Genomic DNA, 13454 nt, shown 5'->3' with positions numbered 1-13454 from the left:
ACTGTAATACAGAGTGAAGTAAGTCAGAAGGAGAAAAACAAATACTGTATGCTAACACATACATATGGAATCTAAGGAAAAAAATGTCATGAAGAGGCTAGGGGTAGGACGGGAATAAAACACAGACCTACTAGAGCATGGCCTTGAGGATATGGGGAGGGGGAAGGGTAAGCTGTGACGAAATGAGAGAGTGGCATGGACGTATATACACTACTAAATGTAAAATAGATAGCTAGTGGGAAGTAGCCACATAGCACAGGGAAATCAGCTTGATGCTTTGTTACCACCTAGAGGGGTGGGATAGGGCGGGTGGGAGGGCGGCAGACACAAGAGGGAAAAGATATGGGAACATATATATATGTATAACTGATTCACTTTGCTGTAAAGCAGGAACTAACACACCATTGTAAAACAGTTATACTCCAATAAAGATGTTAAAAAAAAGTCAGTTTAATGTGGTGAGTTAATTTGAACCAACTTTGTGTATTTGGGGTAAACTCATGTTAGCATTGATGTATTTCAGTGTTTTTCCATTTATATATCTATCTCTATATATTTAATACTATACATGTTTAAATACCATAAGTCACTATTATTATTATTCAGTTAATATTAAATTAGAATTACCTATATACTGAGCACTTTTTTCCCTCATTTCTTGCTGCAACTCTAAGGTGTTATCTGGGATCATTTTTATCCCGCCTGAAGAATGTCCTGAAGCATTTCTTTTAGTATGTGAACTCAATTTTTATTAGTCTGAATTTCAGTCCTTATTTTGTCCTTTATTGGAACTGTGTTTTTTGGGTATAGAATTTTAGGTTGACAGGTACTTTGTTTTAGCACCTTGAATGTATCTTCCTGCTATCAAGTGTTCTTGTTGAGAAGTCATGAAGATACTACTTGCCTTTTTTTCCTCAGGTCCTTAAATGATTTTGTCTTTGGTTTTCTGTAGTTTTACTATGATATGCTCAGATATGGATTTCACTTCAGTTCTGGAAAATTGAATTCTTGGCTTTTATTTCTTCAAATACTGCTTTTGCCCTGTTCTCTCTTCTTTCTGGAATTCTAATTAAACATACCTGTTTTCACTGTGTACTGTATATCTATCCTTTGCTGTATTTAAATTAGTGAAGAAATATTCATCATACAACAAGTATTTTTTTAATTTTGAATTTTATGAAAAAAATTTCAACTTTTTGTTTTTAAACTTTGTTATTGGAAAAAAGTCTCAGATGAGAAAGTAGATATAATAGCTCCCCAATGAAATCATCAACCAACTTAAATATTTATCATCTGCTGGCCAGTCTTGTTTCATCTATAACCCTACCCATTTTCCCATCCTTTTGAAGTAAATATTTCATCTGTAGATATTTCAGCACCTATCATTTAAAAGTTATAAAATATTCCAGTTGACTCATAAATGTTAATTTTTAAAATATTTGTTTGAAACAGGATCCAAGTAAGGAGCCATACATTGTGATCGATATATCTCTTAAGCCTTTTTTACCCTGAGGATCCCGCACCATCTTTTATTTTCCCTTGTAATATATTTGTTGAAGAGACTGGGCCATTGTCCTATAGTTTCCCACAGTTTGAATTTAAGTTATTGCCCCCCCCACCCCTTTAAAGACAACTTCATAGGTGGTGGTGTATTCTTGTATATCAGGATCAGGAGGCACATAATATCGGATTGTCTCTTGTGATGTGAACAGCCATTAATAGATGCCTAGATCCTTTAATTTATTAGGGACCTTAAAATGGTGATGTTCTAATTCTACCATTCCTTCGTTTGTTAGCTGAAATACTAACAGGCATTTCTTTTCAACTATTCGTTCATATACAAAAGGCAGAATAAGTGCTTGATTTTCATTGTTTTATTTACCGGTTTTCAAAATAATGACTTGATTCACTAGCATCCTCCAGTTCTGACCAATTAGGGTTTATAGGTTTGTTTTATTTAAATTATAAACTAATGGATTTCAAAATATTTGATACATTTCCAGATATTTTTAGTTGATATAATTTGCTCTTTAAGGATTATCTATGTTAGGATTAGAAATTAATACAGATTATTTGTTTTATTCTAGTTTGCATTTATGCCGGATCCTCAGTGAAAATAAAAGCCATGATAGTTCAACTTATAGAGGTAAGACTTTTAAAAGTATCATGGGACTTCCCTGGTGGCGCAGTGGTTAAGAATCCTCCTGCCAATGCAGGGGGCATGGGCTTGATCCCTGGTCCGGGAAGATCCCACATGCCATGGAGCAACTAAGCCCGTGTGCCACAACTACTGAGCCTGCGCTCTAGAGCCCGTGAGCCACAACTACTGAAGCCCGCGCACCCTACCACCTGTGCACCACAACTGCTGAGCCCACGTGCAACAACTACTGAAGCCTGCGCAGTCTAGGGCCTGTGTGCTGCAACTACTGAGCCTGCGTGCTATAGCTACTGAAGCCTGCGTGCCTAGATCCCGTGCTCCGCAACAAGAGGAGCCACCACAATGAGAAGCCCGTGCACCCCCATGAAGAGTAGCCCCCTCTTGCCACAGCTAGAGAGGAAGCCCGCGCGCTGCAACAAAGACCCAACGCAGCCCCAAAGATAAATAAATAAAAGTATCATAGCTATTATTTTTGGCTTGGTCAAAATTAATAAATATCCTGTTTTTCATTAAATTTTATGAATAAAAGCAAAAGGTCTAAGATACTCACATTATATAAAGCTTTTATATGAATATATTAGAATTGAGATTAAAGCTATAGTTATAGTAAGACTATATATCTCTGTATATGGTTGTCTTTTGACCTGCATAATAGTCATATAATATTGCTTGGCTTTTATAATTGTAACATGGTATATTTACCTACATTTCAGCAGTTGCTAGCTGTAGTAAAACTTACACAGGCTAGGTATCAATCATAAACAGAAGAGAAGAGCTAGCACGGAAAAAAAAAACCTATTCTGATCTTTTTTGCACTAGGAAACTTCCAGAAACTGAGGTTCAGTGTTTTTACTAAAGCTGGTTATGTTTAGGTGGTATCTGGGGATCTTGTTAAAGGTAGTGTCATGGAAAACATTAAAAGGAATGGAGTTGTTTACTACTGCATATCACAAATATGGCATATGAAGTAAAATGTTATTAAACAGGGTGTAAATTTTTAGTTATGTTAATTTTAAAGGATTTGCTATTTAACTTTCATTAATTTAAAATTAGGTATATGGATTTAGAAAAGGAGGGGCAAAAACAAAAGCAGTAATGCCCAGTAAGTTTAAAGCATTTTCATATGTAGCTTTCGTTGGGGAGAGAACCCATAACATTTTTTTTCAAATCTGGAAAAATAATTTATAGTCAATATTGTATTTTAAATAAAAAATTATTAGATAATTTTCTGTAGATAAGTTTACTTTTATCAAAAATTAAATATTACCTTAATATGAGAATATATACTTTTTGAGGAACATTTGGGTTTCTGAATAGAAAGCATTTTTAAACAAATGAGTAAGCCATTTTTCTTTCTGTCATTTGGGTAAGACTTGTTAACATTCCTAGTCCAATCCCCAAAGTTATTTTCCAATCATCCTGCTTTTAAAATTGCATGATCATTCCTTTGACCTCTGCTGACTCGGCCGCTGCCACCTCCTGGGAAGAGAGGAAGTGGGAGAGGAGCCCTAGTCGCTTGTCACCCAAGTCGTCCAGCCGTGCTGCCCCGAAGAGTGCAAGATGTTCGCCTGCGCCAAGCTCACCTGCACCCCAGTTCTGATCCGAGCTGGATCCAGAGTTGCATACAGACCAATTTCTTCATCAGTGTTATCTCGACCAGAGGCTAGGACTGGAGAGAGCTCTACGGTATTTAATGGGGCCCAGAATGGTGTGTCTCAGTTAATCCAAAGGGAGTTCCAGACCAGTGCAGTCAGCAGAGACATTGATACTGCGGCCAAATTTATAGGTGCAGGTGCTGCAACAGTAGGAGTGACTGGTTCTGGTGCTGGTATTGGCACAGTCTTCGGCAGCCTCGTCATTGGTTACGCCAGAAACCCTTCGCTGAAACAGCAGCTGTTCTCATATGCTATCCTGGGATTTGCCTTGTCTGAAGCTATGGGTCTCTTTTGTTTGATGGTTGCTTTCTTGATTTTGTTTGCCGTGTAACAAATTACTGCTTGAAATGTTGGCATTCATGTTAATTACGGATGTAATTCTGTGTATCTTACTGTGACTCCAAAAACTGTAGCATTGGTGTCATAAAAATGTACGTTATTTCCAAAGTCATTAAAGATGAAAACTTTAATTTTTGCTGTGATCTGTACTTACCTAAATTTAAATTTATATCATCACAAAGAAGAACATGTATTCAGGCAGAGGCTGTACAAGTCAGAGGAAACTACTGCAGTTGCCCTGGTGATGGAAAAGATCCTAATGTAATTTTTATGGGAATTCTTTTATATAGTGTTCTGAACATTGTAAATTACAGGGCTTTTGTTTATTCATGTAAAGGGGAAATGTTTGAGTGCTCTGAGCTTCTATGAAATATGATTAATTAAATTGAGATATTGCTCAAAAAATAAAAAATAAAAAAATAAAATTGCATGATCATTCATAAAGATTTCTGAGGTTGATATAATGCATTCTTTTTTGAATAAGTCAGTTGACTGTCAGAAATGTAAGAGAGTAAAAAAAGATTCCTTTTTAAAAGCATTTGGATAGTTATTTTTTTCACCTTATGTTTGAAACAAGTTTCTAACTTCTCAGTTAACTTGGATCTTGTTTGCGATTGAAACCTTAAGTAGATAAAATAAGAAAAAGAATTCTCAGAAAAACTATAAATAGCGTAACAGGGTGATTACTCTTCCAGTTTTAAATGGGACTGTGTGGATGTTTAACAGCTATCAGATTATTGTTAAATTTGCATGGTTGTTCTGATTCATGTATGAAACCCCAAATAGTAGGAGTGTGGCCTCATTGGCTCAATTGCAGGTGTTCTCTCTTGCTTGCCCTTGCCTACTTCCTCAATGCATAACACTCTTTGGCTGATATCTGCCAACAATCAAGCTTTGGTCTGAGGGCCCCAGTGGGTAGTCCATGCAGGGAATTGAATGTTGTTTCTTCAGAATTTCCTTCCTCTATCTCAGGAGGATTGAGTTTGGGTGGTGTTCCTTGTGCCCTTTTTTCCCTTTCTGCCTCTCCCTCAAATTGATTTCATTTCAGGCAGACAGTTTCCCTTGCACACGCTGCTTCTCCTTGTTCTTTTTATGTCTCTTCCCTACCCCCCCATAAAATAACATTGTAAGGATGGCTGATAAACATGAGTAGTCTTAGTGATATTCGACATAACCAAGAACTAGTGTCTAAAATGTTCAAATTCCACAAAGAACGTCTACAAGTCCCTTTTACTTGTGGCTGTTCTTAAAGCTGCTTTTCCTGAAACATTAGCATTTGTTCTTTTCTGTGTAATTATAAGGGTTGTAAGTTTTCCTCCCCATTGTAAATGTAAAGTTTTTCAACCTTAGTGTAGATTTTGCAGGGCTTTGTGGGACTAGCCTTGGTGGTCTTTAAGACACCACTTACTATTTCTGTGGGTAAAATACGACAGGACTTCCTAGCCACTTAAATGGGCATTTAAATAACATGTGAATTGGGGACTATCTTTGCTACTTTGTGGATTACATTGTGATTGTTTTTATGTCACTTAGTGTCAGCAAGATGACCTGGGCCATTTGTTCTCTACTTTAATCTCCTTTGATTAAGATTAGAATTCCCAGGCTTCCCTGGTGGCGCAGTGGTTGAGGGTCTGCCTGCCAATGCAGGGGACACGGGTTCGTGCCCCGTTACGGGAGGGTCCCACATGCCGCGGAGCGGCTGGGCCCGTGAGCCGTGGCCGCTGAGCCTGCGCGTCCGGAACCTGTGCTCCGCAGCGGGAGAGGTCACAGCAGTGAGAGGCCCGCGTAATGCAAAAAAAAAAAGATTAGAATTCCCTCAGCCGCTGTGAGCCCATATTCTTATGGGAATTTAGTTTATGATGCTCACCTGTTTTGTGCTTCTAAGAGTGATTGCTTTTTAAAAAATCTTAGTTATCTGGATAACTTCAAATGGCTATTATTTGTTATAAAAGCATTTTATTAATGGAAGTTGAAAGCATGAAATTGACCTCATATTCCTACCATACTAACAGAAATTTTTCCTTTGCATTTTACTTTTTATATAGTTTAGTATAAGCATAATGAAGGCATATTTGTGAAAAAGGTAGAATATATTTAATGGATTCTTCATAAGGAATTGGGATAATCTGGCTATATTTCATTTGTGAATAATTTAATGGACAAATTTATTTCATTGTAAAATACTATTTTCATTGTTTAAAGGGGGATTGATAAAAGTTTTGATTTCTGTTATGTTCCTTTTTTGTGGCTAGTAGTAGACCAAAGGAGAAGATTTTTAAATATTTGATTTCTCTTTTAAATTTTTATTTTTTGGCCACGCTGCACAGCTCATAGGATCTCAGTTCCCTGACCAGGGATTGAACCCCGGCCACAGCAGTGAAAGCACCGAATCCTAACCACTAGAACACCAGGGAACTCCCAAATATTTGATTTCTTAACTTGTTATATTGCCCTGAAAGATTTTTTGATTTATTTCAAAAGCGGATTATAAATTGACTTTATTTTACATTAATGTTTTTAGAGCTACTTGTTTTCCTACTTTTAATGAGAGGAAGGAGATAAAGATTTTAGTGTATGGGACTAAAGAAAAAGGTGGCTGGAAGGAGGTGTTCACCTGACCATTAACTCTTCCCCCCTCCCCAAATTCCTTCTCCAGGAAAGGGGGGCTATGCTGATTAATAGTGAATGAGACTACTGTACATGTGGTTGACAATTCTCATAGGATTGATGTTTTATGTGTGTATGTACATATGTAATTACGATCATCTCTTAGTATCTGCAGGGGATTGGTTCCAGGAGCCCCCTCTGATACCAAAATCCGAGGATCCTCAAGTTCCTTATATAAAATGGCATTGTACAGTGACTAAAGTCAGCCCTCCATATCTGTGGATGCAGAACCTATGGATACAGAGGGCTGAATGTATTTTAGTTTGGATTCTGATGGAAATAGAGGAGAAAATGAGATTTTGGGGAGAAATTTCTCTGACAGTAGGATATGGGTAAAATTAAATTTTATATTTACTGCTATTCCTTATCTGTTGTCAGTGTAGCCCTGCGATTGAATTGACTATATAGTTAGTCAATTTTTCTAACTGAATATAGTTAGAAAAATCTGTGAATCTCCTGGCGAGAAGAATGGTTAGTTTATATTCACTTGCTAGAGTTCTATGCAGTCATTAAAAATAATTTCGTAGACTTTGGTAGCATGAGAAAATGCTTTTGAAAGTGTTCAGGTAATCAGAATACCAAATGATGTAAACTATGAATGCAAGTATGTAAAATATGTAGACATATAGAAAAAGATTGGAAGTGCTCAAGCAGTAGTTATGTTATAGTAGTGGAGTCAAGGTTAACTTTTTTCTACTCTTTTAAGTATTGTGTTTTTGTGAAAATAAAAGGAAAAAATCTGCTAGAGAAAAGCATTAGAAGTATAGTTTTCTTGATCATTACTGATGTTTATAATAATTCCGAGAAGTAGGAAATACGTAGATCTTCCCCTAGAGAGTCTACCTTTCATGTTCAAGAGACTGTGTCGTTATACTCTTTCTTTTATGTTTGACAGATTTCCAGCAGGCTCTTTATGAGTTATCATACCATGTCATTAAAGGAAATCTAAAGCATGAACAGGCATCTAATGTTCTTAATGACATTAGTGTAAGTATATATATGTTTTTTAAATTTGATAATTGTTACATATTTCTTTTTGCCTTTGATGCAAGGATCCCTGAAGTGTATAACTTGTGTTTCATTCTATTCAAAATTATTATAGTGAATGTTTTAAGATACTATTGGTAAGCCATTGTTGCTAGACAGAAATATAGGTATTTTAATCTTTTTCTCTGGTTGTGAGTAGAGCAGGAAATATTACGTAAGCTGGGAGGGCAAAAAAAAAAAATCTCCTATAAAAAATAATTTGGTTAGGCTGTTCTCCCAGTATAGCATAACAAGGCATTTTCTTTTGTTTGTGGTTATGTGTAGAAATTAAATGTATTAAAAAATTGGGGATTAAATTATTTTAAATTGAGGTTGTATGATTCTAATGTTCACTTGATGCTAATTTTCATGTTGTTTGTTGTTTGCTTTAGAAAATAATAACTAGATTTTTCCCTAACCTTTAAGTGGTTATTCTGTTTCACTCTTTTATTTATTAGAGAATTTAAGTTAGATTCAGACCAGATACTTTCCATGGTTGTTTGGTATTTGAATTGAAAGATGAACTCTCAAATTGTAAGGGTGTTTATTGTAAAGCAGGAGTTAAGTTTCATTTTATTACAAGTGGTGTATTATTCTATTATTATTAGGCTGGGTTTTACACTTGTATAAATAACATTATCTGCCCAGTTGAGAACAGCTTTCATAATAAGTATTATTGAGGTGGTACCTGGATTTTCTTGATGTCAGTATGAATTTCCCCTGTGCTGCTTTAAGCTTCCTTTTTCTTTGTATGATTTTTGTGCTTTCCCGAGGATGGTCTTAAGGACTTTCTATGTTTAGTAGTTGTGATTTTTTCCCCCCTCATGTTGAGATGTATTTGAGCAGTAGAGGTTCAATAGGAGTTTCTCTTTTACCTCTAAACTGTCTGTACCTGATTAGCTTGTGTTGGAGTAGTCTATTTCTTCAACAACTGACATTCCATGTTTGAAAACTCTTGTCTTGCTCTCTTGTTTTGGAGCACTTGCATTCAAGTAGACATAGCCAAATTTCATAGCCCTTAAGAAGAGACTAATGTCTGATCGGCAATTAAGGTTATTTCATTCTGTAAATTGGGCATCAGTATAGGGTTTAGTGTGTTAATGGAATTTGATTCTAATACTTTTCCCATTTATTGAAAATGAATAGTCCAAATGAACTTAATGTGTGTTTTGTTCTTACTTAGCTTCCCTTTCTTTGAGTCCTTAGTGATATATATACTTCTGCAGCTGGATTCTTTGTTGTGGCTAGATTCTCATAGTCCTATATTGCACTGTCCCATTATCTTAGCCACAGAAACATATCTTGTCCGTCTCTTACAGCTACCAGTTTTTTCTTTAGAATTATATTTCTTTCCTTTACTCTCTGAAAATAGGCTAATTTTAGGGTTGCTATAGTGCCAGCAAACTAATTGCAATGATTGAACTATGATCCTTACTAATGGAAAATGGCTCTAAAATTGGGTGTGGGAGTGGGAAGTCAGGAGACAAATCTAGGATAAATGCTGAAGTATTCATCCAGAAATGAGGGGAGAGTTTTGGGTCAGTTTCTCCAAAGACTGCAAACATCAGTGCATAAAGAAAATAAAGATAGATTTTTGGTAATTATTTTCATCTTAGGAGAATCTTGAGTTATGAGACAACAGCTTGTAATTATTATTGCACTTTTTAGATTTTTGTTCTGATAATACTATGATTTTTGCATAGATCAGTGTTGACTCAGGCATGAGCACAACGTTTAAAGTTTTAGGTGAAAAATGTACCATATTTAACAGTCTTGCTTTAGGTAGGTGTAAGGTACTCCAAATTCCAGTGGTTTCTGACATGAAACTTCACTGGAAAAATGTTACTCATTTGTGTTCTTTATTATTTCCTGAGGTGCTTGTTTTAAGTTTCTTTTTTTTTTAAACTCAAGTTATTTCATGGTAGACATTTAAACATTTTTTCCAACCATTATCTCCCTCTTAATTTTCTCTATATTATGAAACTTGAAAACTTTTATTATTTGTCAACATAGTGGTATTAGGGTTTTGTTTTTAAGTTTTACTGAAGAGTGTTATTCTGAAACCATAATAATTGCTAGTGTGCTATTCTAGTATTTACTATGAATAATTGTATTTTTTAAAATTAGGAATTTCGTGAGGATATGCCCTCCATTCTTGCTGACGTATTCTGCATATTAGGTAGGTATTAATAAGCCTCTATTTCACCTGTAAAAAGTGTTGTTTGGTAAATTAATGTACTGTGTTAAATAGGATGCTTTCTTTCAAACTAAGGATTTTACAAATGTTTCTACAAATCTAGAATATATTGTTTTTTTAACTTTATAGGGAATATATATTATAAGTCAAATATGAGTACAATTACTATTTATAAGCTAGCTTTAAATAGTTTTAGTTTATAATTCAAATAGTTTGAGTTTTTCAGAATGTATCTTTATATAAAATTGAGCTAAATTAAGTCATTTCAAGTAAAAAAAACCAGGTTTTCTGAAGTTGTTAGTCTGAATTATTCAGATTTAGTAACCACATAATTAATATTATTCAATGCAGATTATCAGTGAATGTCAGAATCTCAAACTTAGGATACTCAAGAGGTATTTACTTTACCTATTGTACTCTTTTGCTTCTTCTTAATTTTAGAGAGAGCAAGAAGAGCCAAAGTAATCAAAAGTACTTTTGTTTTGAGGATGAAAAACCAGCTTTGGAAATAGCAACTTCGCTATTTGTCCAGAATAAATAAGAATTCATGCAAGATAAGAAAGGAATATTTCTTTGACTTAGAACAAAAGGTAGTGTCCCTCCATGGGGAGGCATGGATTTAAAAAATAATGTATATTACAAATTTATTTCTCTGATTTTAAATCTGAATTAAAGTATCTTTGAGCACAGTTTTCCTCATCAGTCTTATGCTTTCTGTAACTTTGATCTGTCAGAAAACATTACCAAACATTATAATATTCGCTTTAAAATATGACTTATACTCTTGAGAGTTTGTCAAGCTGGAATGAATTATTTTAGCTCATTAATCTTAACTCTTAGAATTAGATAGGTTATTTAAATGTCTTACTGAGAATCCCAAATTTGATTGCAATGAATCTAAATGTCTGGTCCTTGATCCTTCAGGACGTTTTAAGATTTTATAACAACAGTAAGGTTGGGAACAGGTAAAAATGTGTGTGGACCATGAGTGATAAATGAAAAGACCATTAATTGATGACCGTATGTCCCCTTTTTGTTTTGTTTTCCTGGCGTAATTATTAATTGTGCCTTCTTTCAGTCTTAAAACTATCCTGGTTTAGATGATAAAGTATTTGTTCATGCTATCTATTGGATTGATTGATTTATGCCAACAACAAAAACCTTTTAAGCTTAATTTTTAGAGCAGGCACTAAAGCTATTATATTATATTACTAATAAATATAACACAAGACAGGTTTCAATTTAGAAAATTGTTTGTTTTTACTATAAATTTGTAAGACTTAAAGAGTGATTTGTAGGTACCATTGTGTGGAAGCTGTTCATTGATAGTGTCAGGAGTACATTTTATATCTTTCTTTGGGTAATCGTCAATTATCAGCTTACTAGTAAGTTCTAGTAATTTTTTTTATTGACTTATTTTATTAGGATATATTTTCCCTTCATAGTTACTTAGTTATATAATATGAATTATTATTACAAGTCATTGCTTTTTACTAGTAACATGAGTTCATGAAGATGATGTTTGGTTGCTCTTGGGAAATTTCTTTTAGCCTATCCAGTCTATTTTTACAAGCAAGGTTAGGATGGCAAACTTGGAAAGAGAATTTCCCTTACCTGCCCTTCTCACTCACGTACCCCCACCCTTGGCAGAAAAAAAATGATCCAAGGGTGACCCCAGACCAAGGTAGGGGAATAAGAGTAAGAACATGAGCTACTTCTAATAATTATGATGATGATAATTATAATGATGATCACAGTAATAATAATGTAGGTGCCATTTTGGAGCACCTTCTGTATGTTAAGCATTTAATTTCATTTTAATCCTCACAGCAATTTCTATGAGGTAGGTATATAGATCAGAAAATCGAAGCTCAGAAAAGTGATTTTTCAAGGCCACACAACTAGTATAAGGCAGGGTTTGAACCTGGGTTTTTTTGGTTCTAGAGTCCATGATCTTTCTAGTATATCATGTTATCTTTCTAATATTTTAACAGTTATAAGAGAAATCAGTGCTGTACTTTCCTGGTTAAGATAACAATTTCCTTTAAAAGATTAATCATGTAAGGGTGAGGGGGCCTGAGAGCTATATTAACCCGAAAGGAGAGTCTGATGTGACTTGATGCACTGATGGGACCTCTGAGCTGGGTTAGGTGGTTGGTGATACTGGGCCTAGAGTTGGAAATGGCTGAGGGCTTTTTAGGAAAATCAGAGGGAAATTAAAGAAAACTTATTAGGTGCTGATTTGGGGTTGAGGAGTCAGAAATAATGAATGAATAATGAATAATGAATGGTTTCATAACTTAGAACAAAAAGAATAAAGAAAACAGGGAAAGCATAATTGGGATAATAGAGTCCTATATTGATTATTGAGATAGTTTAGCCAAGAAATTTACTGAGGTCCCATTAAGCATTTCCTAACATGGTCAGATCCCAGAGAGTTGTATCTTAAATCAGGTCTGATGGCTAAGAGGAGAGTAGACTTTACTTGAAGAGGATGAACCTGCTGCCCAAATGCTCTCATCTTGGGGACTTTGGAGGTAGATCTTAGGGACTGTAGGGCCTTTGAGGGTAGATAGATATTGGTTAAAAGAATAGGCCCACTTTAGTCCTGACCCTTCAAGATCAGTATCCTTGAAGTTCTAGGCTGAGGAGGGACCAGAAGACTAGATAATGAGGAGACAACTAGGAGTCCCTGGAAGGGATTGTTGAGATACACACAGATTAAAAGTCTTATTGATAGATTGAGATTGTACTGCAATTTACATTGTATAAATTACACCCCGAAATTCCCTTAATATGCTTGAGCTGACTGTGTGCTTAGCTGTAGTGGCCAGAATATTGGGAGATGGCACTGTCCGAGAAAGAAGAGTGGAGAAGGCCCAGGAAAATATGGATGTGTTTAATGATAGGTCCTCTTCTCTTTTGATTCTTAGTGATGGCAGTAGAAAGTAAACTGAAGCAAAGGAGTTGTAGGATGTCTGTCTGGGGGAGCCCTAGAACTCTTAGAGGGCAAATTTTATTACATCACTAAATTCGGTGCCTTTTTCTGTAGCACATTCTAAATATGAATTGACTTTAAAAATAAGGTAATGGTGTGTAATCAGTTAAAACAATAATCCTGAGATCAATTTTGTAATCCTGCTAATCCTGGTTGAAGTTTTTGATGCTTAGCATTTAGAGCTAACTGTTTATTTCCTCTATACTTTATTTTATTTTATTTTATTTTTTAAACATCTTTATTGGAGTATAATTGCTTTACAATGGTGTGTTAGTTTCTGCTTTACAACAAAGTGAATCAGTTATACATATACATATGTTCCCATATCTCTTCCCTCTTGCGTATCCCTCCCTCCCACCCTCCCTATCCCACCCCTCTAGGTGGTCACAAACCACCGAGCTGATCTCCCTGTGC

The 13454-nt window shown here is 35.3% G+C and overlaps 2 protein-coding genes across 15 annotated transcripts in view; both read left to right on the top strand.

Moving 5' to 3' along the window:
• The window catches only part of LOC102980725 (ATP synthase F(0) complex subunit C3, mitochondrial-like), a 22728-nt gene extending 18151 nt beyond the window's left edge, over positions 1-4577 (top strand). For 3 of the 5 annotated variants that reach the window (XM_055081711.1, XM_055081712.1, XM_055081713.1), the window contains one exon: positions 2088-4577. In XM_055081711.1, the coding sequence (XP_054937686.1) occupies positions 3719-4144 (426 nt within the window). In that variant the 5' untranslated portion in view covers positions 2088-3718 and the 3' untranslated portion in view covers positions 4145-4577. The remainder of the gene's footprint in view (positions 1-2087) is intronic. The other 2 variants (XM_055081715.1, XM_055081714.1) reach the window with 2 other exon arrangements.
• Positions 1-13454, top strand: part of THOC2 (THO complex subunit 2) — a 122229-nt gene that overhangs the window by 18164 nt on the left and 90611 nt on the right. For all 10 annotated transcript variants that reach the window (XR_008616360.1, XM_024128170.2, XM_024128169.2 and 7 more), the window contains exons 2-4: positions 2088-2146; positions 7715-7806; positions 9973-10024. Coding sequence is in view for 9 of the 10 variants with exons in the window: in XM_024128170.2 (XP_023983938.1) it covers positions 2088-2146; positions 7715-7806; positions 9973-10024 (203 nt within the window). In the remaining variant the exon portion in view is untranslated. The remainder of the gene's footprint in view (positions 1-2087; positions 2147-7714; positions 7807-9972; positions 10025-13454) is intronic.

Source organism: Physeter macrocephalus, chromosome 21 (assembly GCF_002837175.3).
Source record: "Physeter macrocephalus isolate SW-GA chromosome 21, ASM283717v5, whole genome shotgun sequence".
Taxonomy (NCBI): Eukaryota; Metazoa; Chordata; class Mammalia; order Artiodactyla; family Physeteridae; genus Physeter; species Physeter macrocephalus.
Note: the sequence above shows the minus strand (reverse complement) of the source record. Positions and strands in the feature narration are given on the sequence as shown.